General features: G+C 47.5%; 1 protein-coding gene across 15 annotated transcripts in view; it reads right to left on the bottom strand.

The window, feature by feature from the left end:
* The window catches only part of BCL2L11 (BCL2 like 11), a 75,694-nt gene that overhangs the window by 22,822 nt on the left and 37,781 nt on the right, over nt 1–15,091 (bottom strand). For 12 of the 15 annotated variants that reach the window (XR_012133161.1, XR_012133154.1, XR_005056957.2 and 9 more), the window contains one exon: nt 2,356–6,566. The exons of 1 other annotated variant lie outside the window; for it this stretch is intronic. Coding sequence is in view for 9 of the 14 variants with exons in the window: in XM_037002151.2 (XP_036858046.1) it covers nt 6,468–6,566 (99 nt within the window). In the remaining 5 variants the exon portion in view is untranslated. Of the gene's footprint in view, nt 1–2,355; nt 6,567–15,091 lie in introns of those variants that run through there. 2 more of the 15 variants (XR_012133142.1, XR_005056958.2) reach the window with 2 other exon arrangements.

Below are 15,091 nucleotides of genomic sequence, written 5' to 3'. Positions count from 1 at the left end.
CTAAGCACAAAAGACCACACAGTGAGTGATCGCATTCACATTACCCACACAAACTAATTTGTGCAAAAAAATCAGAACAGAGATCACCCCTGGGAAGGAGCATGAGGGAAATTTCTGGAGTGATGGTAATGTTCTTTTTCTTGATAGGGTTTTTTTGGGTGACCGTTGTATCCTTGGTCAAAATTTAGCAAATGCATTCCTTAAGCCAACTTAAATTTTTTAAAAGACTTAAATTTACTTAGCTGGAAAATCTAGGTAGTTTTTTGTAAAGAACTGAATCAAATCTGTATATGTTGTAATAAAGGTTTCTTATGCTAGGAGTTTATTGAAGGTGTTTTAAGAAACAAATAAAAATCAACTTGTATACTGACAAAAACACACTAAGTTTGGGCCAGAGAAGGTAGTGGTCTTTAATGTTTGTCCAGGAAACCTGGCTTGCTTGTTGAGCCTGGTGAAAGGAGTCTTGGCTTTCAGAGCCAGTAGAGGTGCAATGTGAATGGCCATGGAGGAGTACACCTTGTTCCTGTGGCCAGGAGGTTGGTGAGGTTGGTGACTGCAACGTTCACTTGGGGCTCTTTGATGGATCCATAAAAGCTCTTAAGCTTCCTCAGGGGGTCAGCAGAGTTGTTGAATCTTAATTTTTTTTAATGTGTAAGTTTTGTATAAATAATAAAGAACCCATTTTGTATTACAAAAAAAAATTTAGCAAATGCACACATTAAGAGTTGTATGTCTTATTGTGTGAACGTTCTATCTCAAAAGAAAAAATCAACAATACACATGCTGATGTATTTACAGATAAGGATACCAATTACTACGATTTACTTTGAAATGCATCAAAAAGTAAGAGAGAGGAACAGATGGGTAGGTAGATAGAGGACAATGCAAGGATAGTAAAATGTGATAGGCAGAATCAGGGTGGTGGGTATATGGGTGTTCTCTGTATGATTCTCAATTTTGTTTGAAAATTTTCAAAATAAAATGTTGGAAAAAAAGCAACAGACTAAAGGGAAAAAATTTCCAACATGTAAGAGACTTTCACCCATAATATATAAAGAGTTCATCAATGGAAAAAATGAAAAACCCAACTGAAAGGAAGCAAAAGTCTTTAGCAAACAGGCACATGGCAACAATATCTGACAAGATCACCCTACTCGTGCATAGAAAAAATATGAATTACACCAGCAAAACCACTCTTCACCCCCAGGCTGGTTGATCAATGTGCAAACACTTGGCAGAGTGAGAGGGGTAAGTGGGCACCCTCAAATGCAGCCAGTGGGTGACTTGGAGCAGTGTCTGAAGGTTGGCTGAAGCCAATAGCCCACCTCCAGGTTCCACAACCAAGCTGCTCTCCCACATGCTGGCAAGTAGCGGACCAGGCAGCACTTGGCAGCACTGGAGGCAGAAATGCCAGGCAGCCAGCGCTTGCACCTGTGTGCACCTGATGCAATGGTTAAAATGGGTCTCCAGGACCTACTGCTTAGTCAGAACCACAGGGTTCCAGTATTTACAGAAAAAAGCAAAACCACTCTAAAAATAAACAACACACACAGCAGAGAAAAGGATCTGGAAAAATTCAACTCCTGGGTTGGTGAAGTACGATTGGGAATGGGAGTCAGAACGCCTTGATCTGAAATAGATCAGTGTTATGTATGTGTACTTAAAATTACAAGACCATATTCACATATTGCTTGCCTAACTACAATGAAAAGCCCTAATAGTTTACCAGTTTAAAACAAAGCTGAGCCACAGTTAAACTTTACCAGCACAAAAGTGACAGATTATGAAACTATTTCTTTAGAATTTTATTAGCTACACCCCCAACCAGGCTTTAATTTCTCCATCATCCCCAAACCAGTTCGGGGCTCCTGTGCAGCACAGGCCCCCTGACCTCAGTGGACACTGCATGAGGTGGCCAGGCACTTGGTGGTTCCCTCGGTTTGGAGGTCAGACTCAGGAGCGGCAGACCAGGCTCATTCTAGTAGTCAAGCCAGACTTCCCATCTTTTGTGTTTTCTCCAAACTGTGAGACAGGAATGGGTGGCAGGGTATCTGCCAGAACCACTTATGGATACAGTTCAGCATTGTCTTCCAATACCCCCTCCCAGGTGCTGAGTCATATCTGACTCCGTGGGCAGGGCCCTTAGCAGCTGGTCTTGCCAGCCACTTCAAAACTTTCAAGAGTGGTTTGCTTTTTAAGTACACTGCACAGAACTATCTTCAAGTAAGAATTCATAAAGTTCTATGCATAGGTAATGCATATGACTGGTAAGGAGACATGTGGGCGTGTAAACATTCATACCTAATTCAGCTGCTTCTCCACCACCTTGTGAAACAAATCAAACAGCTCACCAAAACTAGTTGAAAGTTTTATTTATATAAATTCGTCAAGAACATAAAAGATTGAGTCTCTTAAAAAAAAATCTGCAGCTATTTACAGCAGTATATTGCACAAGTAAAGTGGCAATTACCCCTGTCAAAGTTCATCAGTGCAAAACACAAGTAAGCCAGGGAAACTGCGGTACAAATGCTACATACGCTGGGCTCTAGGGAACAGGTTAGTGATGGGTCAGTATGCAGACAGGTCAGTGCTATTTATAAAGGTGTACCTGATGAGTTGATACAGTAACTAGTGGTCACAGAACCTGGACATACAATGTAGGAGTAAGAGTTTCTAAAATCAGATTCCAAGGAAAAGTAGTCAACTCACTAAGGTGGGAGCTTTGGATGCTTCTTGCACACCATGCCCCTGGGAGAGCAGGAGTTACCCCAGCTGGTTTAGCGTCACGTGTGGACACATGCCTGCACACGTGCATGTGCAGTAGACACACATAGGCACCAAGCTAACTCAGCAGGGACAACAGAACCAGCAACACAGAGGCACTCAGAAGCCTCTAAAGCTTCCACAAGCTTTCACATATTTACACCCAGTCTAGCGGGGCCCCCAACTTCTCTTGAAGGCCATGAAGGAGTGGAAGGAAGCCATCAGCCTGAGAAAGCAAGGCTGACCAAACGCGGGGACCAAATGGTTCAGGGCTAGGGGGCTGTACAACTAGCCCCTGAAGACAACTTAGTCCATGCCTCCCAGCACAGCAGTGGGGGAAATGCAACTGCGCATCAGTTGCCGACAAGGGGTGGCAGCGAGGTGGTTCTGATGTTGCTCTTGAATGAGGCAGGGCGACCTGTCCCAGCTGTCCCTCCATCTCGCCTGGCCCTTGTCCTGGACAGTCTTGTAGTAGCACATCTAGGAGGGACATGGTTTTATTTTTCTGAACACTGAGTTGTCAGGGATAAATTGTCAATGGGAAGATCTGTCCCAATGCATTAAAAAAGAAAAAAGATAACAGCCTATATAGTTCATAGGATTTGCCTCTCTGAGCCACTAGCTCTTTTGGAACATACAGAGTCATTGGGCATTTCTTAGAGCAGAATTCTGTCGCCTTCCAGATTTAGGGACTCTCACTGGTGTCCAAATAAAAACTTCACCTAAAGATAGCGAGTCTCAAGAACTTAACCACATCTGACCAGAAATACCAGCATCCAAAGCTGCAGGGCCACCCTGGGAAGGCTGCAGTGAGCTGACTAGTCACCACCTCGGAAATAAAGCAATTATTGGGAAGGCAGGGGAAGGGGTCGGGGAGGTCAATACTTTTCTGAATTTCAGACATTAAATAAGCAGGAAATAAATATACAATATTTCTACAGGTTACAGCATTATGAAACAGTAGGACACATTACACAGAAAAAGAATCTACAATATTTACAATCCTCAAATCTGAGAAAGTAAAAACAGTGACTTTTACTCACTCATGCTGTACAAAATTTTACAAGAAAGATAAAAGAAACCACAATTGCACACAGACATTTGGCTCAGTTGATAAGTAAAATATGACTTCCTAATCTAATAAATAGTCAAAATATATACAACATCAAGAAGAGGAAACAGGAGAAAGCTGTTTTCTACTGTGTATACTTTTTTAATCCTTATGAATTTTTACCTGGGTTCTCCACAAACAAAAAAGAAAAAAAATTGATAAATCTATCTCTAGGCAGGAACATAGATAATCTGAAGAATCGCTCATGATAATTTGTGTTTTATTGCATTTCTGTGAAAAGTCACAGGACACTTTCTACAAACCTCATGTAAGAGGCAGTCAAGGCACAAAACCCGCATTAAGTTTTAAGAAAAAGGATCTGCTGTATTTTTCTATAAAAAGGTAAAGAAGGGAAAAGTAAAAGGTATACTACAGTCAGTAACCTTTCTGCAGGGAGGCATCTTGATAAACAGCTCAGTACAGTAGAGACATCCAGCCATCGCTCTTAAGTTCTGGTGCAAGATCCCACTGTCTAGTACTTCTACAATTCATAGCATCTCTCATTTCCCCACGAGCTGCTTTCACAGCTGGCCGGGAGGCCTGCATGCCGCCAAGCCAGAGGGAAATTTGCTCATGTGGGAGGAGCACAGCTCTCAGGCATCATTCCCAGGGAGCCGCAGTATTGAAAGAATAAAGTGCTCCAGTCACAGAAGCTGGTGCTGGGCACAGAGGTCCTGGGAAGGAGGGGCCCAGAACCAAATATGTCTTTGGTGTGTGCCTAGCAGGTCCACGGCTGCATCCTGTCACCACCTTACAACCGTGTAGCCTTTAGGACCTGAAAAAGGGGTGCAAGATAGGTCAAGAACACAAGTGAGACTCAACACAGCTTTAAAAATATGCAAGACCCCAACAAGATATTTGGGGAAAAGGACATTTTTAAAAAGGAAGAGTATTTGGAATCAAGTATCTCTACCTAAAGGAAAAGGTGTATATGCAATATATACATATATGTATATATATATTTATATAAACTTATGAAGATACAAATGAATGGATTTTTCCACTTAATGATTAACAGTGTGAGATACAGGGTCCATGGAGTGACCCCCACCTCTCCTTTTGCTGCCCCCTAAACCCTTTTTTGGGTCTCCCCAGGTGTCTACCTTTGCAATGACTGGCCAACTCATGTCTCTCCCTCATGACGACCTCCACAGGCAGCAGAGGTGCTCATCCGAACAAAGGGTGGCCTGACAAAACCCAACTGTCCCAAGAGAAACGGGACAAGGAAAATCAACACCTGTCAGAGGCTGAGGCACCATGTCACACTTGGGCCCAATCGAGGCTTTCTATGGCACTGCTGAAAGCAAAGCAAAGCCTTTACTGCAAAGCGGATTTGGAGGAGCGGGAACCTAGTGCCAGGCACCAGAGGCCAGAGGAACTCTGACTTGGTCAAGAAGCCAGGATGCCCAGGAAATAGCCATCCCAAGCCCTGCCCCTGGCCCACGCCAATTCCCCCAGGGCTGAAGCTTGGACACCTGCAGGAGGACTCAGCCGCAGCAGGCATGTTAACCACCGGGGGCTCTTATGCTGAGAGCATGCTGTGACTGCAGGACAGCCTGTGTCCAGAGAGCCAACGGTGCAAAGGGACATAACCCTTCGTCTACGCTATGACAGCCATTAGCTCTTCAGAACGCTTCTGAATGACAGGCCCGTTGAGGCCAGAAGGAAATTCATGGCAAGCAATTCCCATTTAGTGAGCTACAGCCAGACCAAGCGAGCGAGCTATGCAGATACAGGCAGATACCATCTCATGTTCTAACCCCGTTACCTTTCCTCAAGAAAATACGCTGGACCAAGTTCTTGCATCAGCTTCCAGACTAGAGGAGCCATCTCAAGAGGAGATAAGGAAAAACACAAAACAGTCTGAAGTTTTGCCACAGATGCAACTGAATTTGAGGAGGTATGAAAATATTTACAAAATGGGAGTGACGTATCAATACAGGCTGCCAACAGACCCTTTGCCCCATCAATCAGTTCCATTTCTTAAGAACTTTTTTGGTATTAATAATGATAAAAAAAAAGTCAAAGAACAATGGCAGGGAAGGGAGGGGGCCCTATCATACCTCTCCCATTTAAAAATTCTGTACAGTAACCTTTAAAAATAAACTAAGGCAGCTTTATAAACTAGCTGGCTCAGTTTCCACTACAGAGTTTACATAATCCTCTGAGAGCAGGCAATAGGTTCTCAAAATTTTAGTACAAAAATCATTCACAAGTTGGTTAAAAAGTTTCCATTTCCTTTTGAAAAACCTGTTCTTATTAAAGAAGGTGGAAAAAAAACCCACACCACATGTAAACACCATTTTTGCATAAAATCCTGTTCCAAAGAACCATGATCTGTACATTAAAAAAAAAAAAAAATAGAATCTTTCCTCATTTACATTCACAACAAACTTCCATTAGAAATTCTGCCGTGTGTGGTGAAAGGTCAAGTTCATGTGCAGCTCAGTGTCTTCAGGAGTGTATCGCCAGCCACTCTGCTCACCCTCTGGGAAAGGACCACTGGCTGCATAGCGAGACTGTGGTGCTGGCGCTTGCCAGTCTTAACAAGTGAAATGTCTGCACACATCCTGACTCCACGAGGAGCCCGTCGTCACTGCATTCTCCACACCAGGCGGACGATGTAACGTAAAAGCCGTAAGATAATCATTTGGGGATGCGCTTCGGCTGCTTGGTAATTATTCAAAAAGACCTGAAACGAAAAGAAAGCTGCTTAGTCTCTCAGCCCCATTTTCTGGGGGGCTGGTAGGGGGCATCCATATTTAAGTGCACAACCAATCCCACTCGAACAGTGCTGGAAGGCACCCTGGGGAGAGTGCACCTGCTCCTCCCTAGACTGGGAAGGAAGTCCTCTCCACTTCTCTGCAAAGGAAGAAGTCACACACAAAGAGCAGGCATACCAAATGATCTTTCTCTTGAGAGAAAAATAAAGCAACCAAAAGAATGTTTGGAGAACTCAGAATCTCTGAATCTTGGCGTGCCCCCCTACAAACCACATGTCCCTTTATAGGCGATGCCCTCCCTGGCCAGGACCGCCCTGAGCAGGAGGAGATGCACTAACCACGGGAAAACAAGCATCTCCACCACTGGACAGCCACCTCAATTCTCTGCAATTGGAGCCCCATGGGAAGAGGTGGGCGTGGAGGGGACAGACAGGAGGAAAGAAAGAGCTTGGTAGATGCAGGGTGACTATCTTCCTACCCAGGTTACTGACATTCAAATATGTTTCAGCCTCCCCCCAAGGGTAAACTTCTGGTAGCAGTAATTTACTTGAGAAACCAGTGATTGGGGCCCTACGAAGCTAAATAAAGTGGTACACAGATGTGCCACTGCACCTCTGGCTGCTGGCAGGCAGCTCTGCCATGCGGGCACTGCTGGCTCAGTGCTATGACCACGGTCACACACACAGGTGGAGCCACCCCGACCCTCCCTGTGTGGGGGACAAAGAGCAATTACAAAGAAAAAAGGCCTCTTTGACAGCAACCACCCTATGCTTATGACAAGCTGAGAAACTGTTCAAAAGGCAATTGCTAGATTAGTTAGAGGTCTTGCAGAGCGCCCACCTTTGCGTTCTAACGCATTTTGCAGAACAGTGAGGGCAGGGTGTAAATTCTGGGCAGGGGCAAAGGCAGTAACAGAGAGCATCTACCTCTGCACCAGGAGCCACAACCCGTTTCACCGCTCAGGTCTGCAGTCCACCTGGTCACTTCCCTAACGAGTAATCCACCTCTGAGAGTAGCCCTCGGCTGTCAGAAGCTCTCCGTGAAACCCCTTCTTGCTCAGCAGGGAGGCACCCATTGCGCTGCCACGGAGCCACCAGCCAGGCTGAGCACAAGCGTCCCCTTGGACAAGACGCTGCCCACAGATGCCAGCTGCAAGGGGAGCTTCCTGCTCCTTGAGGTTGTTTACACAAGTTTGCAAGCTCCCGGCTGCCAGAATGGGGCTGTGATAGGGCCAGGCCATTTCCCGTTCTCCTTCCATAACCAGACTGGAGGAAATCGGCTCTGTGTAAGCAATTCCTGTAGAGGCACCCTGTAACCACAGTCTATGATTTTTATCTGTTTTACACACACGATTGCTTTGTTTTGATTTAACTTTCAAAATTACTTTGCTTCTTTTGTGTGAGAATAATTCAGGGGGAGGTTAATTTTAGTGTAGACTAATATTAATAGGTTAAAAGAGGCTTATTCAAAATAAAACCACAGCTTACTAAAATGAAGAAAGTACACACGGCGCTAGGCTAAGCAATCATGTCAAGGTGGGAAATCTCATGCCAGCCAGATGTCACTGCTGGTCCCAGGATGACCACAGAGAATGGGTCAAAATGACACCAAGGAGGGGACTGGGTCACATTAGGGACAGACCCTAACTTCTTACACTTAGCTGGTTGCATATCCCAGAAACAGGAGGGTCTGAGAGGGGAATCTTCCACCTGCCCTTTCAGACAGCAGGTAGCTGTGACAGTAGATAAGAAAGAGTCACATCAGAGAGAAGTTTTCCCAAGTATTTTTAGAGTTCTGTTTCATCCCAAATTAAAGGATATGAGAGTTAGTCAGAAAAGCCAGGGAGTGGGCACCACAAGCAATCTTGGCAAAAGGAACACCCAATTCTTGGCAAATGAGATGTAACATGTCAGCAAGGATGGCAGGTGCCTCTGCTCAGCACATGTGACAACATGGCACATGCCTGTACGCCAGCGAACTGCTTTTGGACAACATTTGACAGAAGAAGCCACTACTGTTGAACCCAGGGGCCGTGCCAGCCCCAGAAACCCGACAGCTGACGCAGCCTCTGGATCGGGATGATGGAGAGACGCCCGAGCTGCACAAATCAGTGCGCTCATGGCAGTTATGGGAAGGGCCTGAAGATGCTAACTCGGGGCTGGGGCACCAGAACCACAGCTGGTCAGGACGCCCACCATGCTGTGGGCCCAGGTGGCCCAGCCACATGGCATCTCGCACCTCTGCCTGGGGCTATGAGGACCCGGGGCTGCCGCATAAGCCCTGTGTGTGTGGTGCCATGGCAGCAGGCCCAGCACACCAGCACACCCTCTCATGCCTAATCTTCATTCTGGATCCTTCACCCTTTAAGTGAAAAGACACCACTTCTGAGGTTGGTGTTGTTATAATGCCATTTTAGTCTAAACCGTAAGACAATTTAGGAAGCTATACTGCAATGACTCGCTCCTTTGGGTAAAGGAGATTATTAATAAGACTCCATGGGCTGCTAAGTACAAACCATTAACGCATTACACTATCTTTTATTCACACACATACTCAAGAATCACAAGTGCCTGAAGTGTAGGACCCATCCTGTTGGGTATTTTTATCTCCATGGTCTAAATCTGTACTATTTGGGCTTGTTGACTTTTGTGGCCACCCTGTGTGCCCAGAAGATGACTCCTAACACTCCACTGTGTGTCCCCCTCCAGGAGCCAGTTCCTGGCAGCCCATCTTCCTCTCTGGGCCAGAGGCACCTGCAGCCTCCATACCTGCTTGCCTTGGGGGTGGGGGGTGTGACTCTGCAGCAGCATCTGGTCTACCAGTTCTGATGGGCAGCACTGTGTCGCCAGCACTGCATGTAGAGCAACATGCAGCCTGTCCTGACGGTACCCGGGGGTGCTGCCAACAGAAGAATGGCCCCTGAGAACGCCACAGCCACTGCCCTGCTTCTGGGGTCAGGCCTCCGGTGCCCACCTGGCAGAGAAGCATCTACAAATGCCAGCGCACAGGAGGCCTACGCCAAAGTGGGGTCACATCGCTTAGGGTCCTTCCTGTCAAGAGAGAAATAACAGCCCCTCCTTTATGGAGTTACACTCTGGCTGGGGACAGCCACACAAACACGGTCACTGACACTGGCAATTCAGGGGAAAGGAAGGACAAGAAGAAGCATTTGCCAGAGCTGCGGGTGGGGCAGGACAGCCGGGCGGGAAGGCACAGCCAATCCCCCCCACCCTAGTCCCAGAGGAACCAGTAACCTGCAGGGTGGAAGGCAGAAGGGCACTGGGGGAGGTGACAGCAATGTGCACAGAGCGCTCTGCACTAGACCAGACAACAGCTCAGTAAAAATCCTATTTTAGGTGCTGGGTAAGTACTGGATTTCTCACAACAAACCAGAATAAAAAACAACGCCAAATTCCAGGACTGTTCCCTCCAAGAATAGTCCCTTAAAAGCCGGAAGTGGGGTTCTCAAGAGTTCCAAGTTTCTCTGGTGCAGACTTAGGTACTCTTTGAAGACATGAAAAACATCCTCAGAGACATGGAATTCCTTAACAGTCCCTGACCCTGCCCAGCAGAGGATGGGGCTCACGTGGGCAGCCACCGCAGGGGCTGTGTATGGAATGCCCTAGAAAGGGGCAGCAGCAGCCAGTGCAGTGAGGAGGGCCATGTGCAGGGCGAAACGGCGCAGCCCTCAACACATAGCTGGGGCTGGGGGCCGGGGTCACAGCCCAGGGGAGGGAGGATGACTGGACCACCAGCAGCCACCACCAGGACCATCTCCCTGTTACACTTGGGATGACCAATCAAGTACTAGGGAATATAACTACATTTTAATGCCACTGTGATCACAGCAAAACACACACTCTTGCCCAATCCATGGAAGGATGTGTGGGTCACAAGAGGCCTGGACCCCAGGTAGCCCCAGGGAACTGGGCAGGGGGACTGCTGCACACTGGCAGAGTGCAGCTCAGGATTCAGCTTCCTTTTCCTACAGACAGAGGTGGGCCTGGCCTCTGAAAGGCTGCCCAAGACACACAGGCCTCTGGACTCCAGGCACCCAGCTTGGGGACAAGAAGAATCAGCCACTGCCACCATTCAACAAATGACTTGCCACACGGCTTACCAGTCTTTGCAACAACCCCATGAACGAGTGGGGCCATTTCTCAGAGGAGGTCAGACCAAGGGACTGTGCTGCACTGAACACAAGCCCACATCTATGCCCTAAAGGCTGGTCCAAACCCCACTGGTCCAAACAACTGAGCAAGTACAGCACACACATACACTTGGCATTACTCAAGGGGGTCACCATAAAAAAACACAAAGTCGTGCACAGTGCAAGAAAAACAAGACATCAGAAATGACATCAAGAGAGACTTGCCCTGGGAGCCAGAACTGAGATCTGGAGCAGGGATACCATTTAAGCAAGGGTTTCCTGGCAGTCACAGCAACAAGGGAAACATGACACTATCTTCACCACCGTATCAAAAGAGAGCTCTGTACCAAACTCTGAGAGACAACTCAAAAAGCAGCCCATATTTATCTTCAGAAGTCTGAGACTCAGCAATTATTTTAAGTGTTCAAAAATTCCTTTCTTACAGAATTTCAACACTGAATGCTTAAGATGTCAAACTTCTTTTTTTTTTGGATAGTTGTATCTTTAAGTGGTAACATGTTGAGGAGACTGAATTCTGGACTGTGAAGCAGGACTCTGACCAAGATGGAACCTCTGATCAAGTTCAGGCAAGTGAGGATGCTGGCCAGTGCACATCTGCCTGGCGTCTCCTCCCCCAGGGGCTGTCCTAGCATCTGCTGCAACAGTGATGAGTCGCCATGATCAAGGGTGACTGAGTGGGGCAGGACAGAGTGGCCCCACATGATCCCGATGGAAGACCACCTCCTCCCATTCATAACCCATCAATCTAAACAGTATTTGAAATGACAAGGAGAAGGGCCAGCCCGGGGGATGAGCACAAAGTGGAGGTCTTTAGGAAGATCTGGGGTCTCTCCACTTGAAGACCAAGGACTGCCACTACGTGGTACCTCAGACAGGCTTTCATGCGGGCTGGATATCCACTGCTGTGTTCAGGTGTCAGGCCGGTGCTCCGTGGTGCTGCCCAAGGACCAAATCCACTTTCTATTTACCACCAGAGCAACGCAGCCATTTGCATAGCTTGTACCTAACATGCTTTGATGTCAACACAGCTGTGTGAAGGGTGCCTGGGGAGCCCCTCTGCCGGATGCAGTGCTCCCACTCAGAAACCAGGAGCGAGCCAAGTGACCAGAGCCAGCTGACTGCTGTGGGGTTACAGTCACCGAGAAGCCACATCTGCAAGAACCCAGCCCTCCTATTGTGGAAGTACCATCTCAAAGGAACCATTAAAGTCACGGCTTCTTGTAGGACAAAGAATCACTCCTCCAGCCAACCTCCCATCAAAGGACTGGACTTCCTCAGGCAGTGCAACACACTCCCCCTGGCAGACCTCTAACTCAGTGGCCTCCAGAACTCAGGGCCGACGCTGGCTAAAATGAAGACCCCTGGCCCCTTACCTGGCAGTGCAGCCCTGCACCATGGCCACAGAAAAGCCAGAGGTGGTTCTTACATCTCTGTGTGGCTCCTTTACATAAAGTATGAGATTCAGAGCAAGAACACACTGTTCTGAAATGCCCCAGCCTCAGAAAAATGCTAATGAGACATAATGCACTTTAACCACAATTCAAACCTCTCTGTGCTGGTTCAGCTGAGAGAAGCCTAGCGGAGGATGATGCGAGAGTCTGCTCGGGGCCAAGCCTTGCCTCATGTGCATCCTCATTTCCTCCTCAAGAGATGAAAAAACCCCAGTCAGACGTCTCTGAAGTCCCCTCCGGGCACCTGCAGCTCCTACTGGTTATGTGTGAATGGCCTATGGTTGCACAGTGCAGGGCAGCCTCGCAGGTGTCCCCACCTGCCATAGACTGATGGCGTACTCACAGGCAGTGTGGACAGACACAACCGCGCCCAGCTCCATGCCCACCCAGCCATTTAAACACACCCCAGTGCCTCAATCTCATCTCACATTTGCGTACACCCAGAGAGACACAGCACGCATCAGTAGGGCTGTACGCACAACTTGTTTAACAAGCAGAGTACTTAAAACAAAGGCAGCTCAACAGAGTTGCTAGCATTGTTCTGAAACCTTGAAGACAGACTGGGGAATATTTCAATTTAGTTCAAAGTGAGAGAAAACAGAATGAAGGTGGCAAGGGCTAAGAGCATTTTCTAGCTCTATCTCTATATGTTTTAACCTTCATGATACTCCTAAAAACAGATGGGAGTCAGGGTTCAAGGCCTGACCCTTTGGGGTCACTCCCTATACCTGTTTTCCTGTAAGATTTATCCTCCACAAAGTCGGGAAGGCCCTTGTTCAGAAAAGCTGCAACCCACAGTCACCATCTCTGTCGTGATTAATTTGAATCACAGGCTCTCTCCAAGACCTCAGGGAAAAAAACCAAAAAGGTCTGGAGCCATGGGAAGGAGCATTCTCTAGCACACAGGCCCCAGCGTCTCCACGGTGGGGCATCACTGCTCTCAGACACCGCATGGCATGAGACGGGCGCTGGGAGACTCTTAAAACCCAAACACTGAACTGCCTGCTCCAACTGCATGGAAGCCACCTGCTAAATCTGAAAACCGTATCACAGACAAATGGCAGCCACCAATTTATTCAGACTCCTCATAATTGTTTTTGCTACGAGAACTGCCCCATGAATTCATGTAAAACTCATTATCTCATGGCAGATCTAGTTTAATTTAACATTTGATATGCAGATTCTTCATTATTCTTGTCTCAGACAGTAATAGAAAAAGCAGCTTGTTTTATTCAACTTCCAACATTCAATTACTGAAGACCTCAAAAGAATGCTGTCAGAGAATACGTATGTCTGGGTTTACATGTTCAGTTTATGCTGCTCCCAAGAGCAAGCTACAATTCAGGCTATGCCCTGTACATTATTTATAGGGTACCATTTATAAAACAGGAGTCAGCACAGGAATCTACTTCTTAGGAAGGACAGCCAGGTTCACAGAGAGGATATGAAAATGTTAGTGCGTCTACACTTCAATTAAACTTTTGTTTCCATCAAGACCAGTCTGCAAGCCACCTATTCTTCTCTGTCTGCTTCAGTGCTACACTTTGTCAATATGGAGTTCTGTCAATTCAGGCTGGCACATGCCTGGGACAGAAGGAGGAAGTAGGCAGTGTAAACGAAAGATGCACTGTTTCTGGTGATCACACAACGAAAGGGCTTTCATTCACTTCCTGGCCCATCTCGGGAGTCTGAGGTAGCTTCCTGTGCTGTGTCCATGGCAGCCCCGGCCAGGACGCCCCATCACCGCTCACTGGGAGGGGTCTACCTGTGCACAGCAACTCGGCTGGACAACCTGACTACAAGGCATGGAGGAGGCCTCGGGGGGTGAGTGGTCCCAGGCTCAGTGTCTGGGGTGGGGTACTGGTTAACATTGGGTCACATCTCCCCAACGGCCTGTAGGGTCCTTTCTGAAGGGTCTAGCACACCCTTCCAGCCTTGGCCTGCAGCCTTGGCCCACGGCCAAGATTCCCATCCAAGGGGATGCCATCCCGAGAAGCGCCAAGCACCCAGCGCTCCGTGGACTGTGGCCTGCCCTGCTGACATTCCCTCTGGCAGATGAACCTCGGACTAGGACTTGCACTCATGCGGTTTCTGAGGTCAAAGAAATGAACAGAAGCTATTACAAACCTGGCTGTGTGGACACACCATTCATGAGGAAGAGGCGGCTTCAAGGTGCAGGATGTGGAACACGGACAAGGCTGCTTGCTTGCTCACTTACAAGCTGTTTGCTTCTTCATAAGGTCCAAAGAGAGACTTGACTTGTCCAAGAAGCCCTCTTTCCTGTAGGCCTGGTGACATCCCCGTGCTCCCTAGCATTCACCAACAGCCTGGACGGTGAGGGCCCCGCCTGCACGTGGGTCATTCAGCTCCAACACCTCCACGCTCCCTGGGGTTTTGCCCTGCAACACTTTCTAACATGTGCCGGCACTGCCGAGGCACTTTAAAGCTCACTGATGTGGTGAAAATGCACCAGTGAACTGCCAAATCCATGGTAATCTGAGCATCAAAGTTAAGTATGGAGAGAAGTGACCCACTGAATTAACCAGGGGGCCCGAGAACTTAAGTTGATAAATGAATAAACATATAGGAAAGAAAGGACACCTCTTCCTCCTCCACACATGCTTTCCTTCCACTATAAATGGAAAAGTACTGACTTTACAGTGGAAGACACCACTTTGGGCCAGAATTAGCATGGCTAGTAATGAGACAGATGGACATTCTGTGCCTCGTGATACAATGGACAGAAGAGGACACGATGTCACCTCTGTAGTATTCCTGCCAAAAATGCAAAACTTGAATCTCATCATAAGGCAACAGCAGACAGATCAAATTCAGGGAGAATTTACAGAATAACTGTCCTGACCCTTCAAAA

This window comes from Manis javanica, chromosome 1 (assembly GCF_040802235.1).
Source record: "Manis javanica isolate MJ-LG chromosome 1, MJ_LKY, whole genome shotgun sequence".
Lineage (NCBI taxonomy): Eukaryota > Metazoa > Chordata > Mammalia > Pholidota > Manidae > Manis > Manis javanica.
The sequence above is the reverse complement of the archived record's forward strand: the minus strand, read 5'-3'. Positions and strand labels throughout refer to the sequence as shown.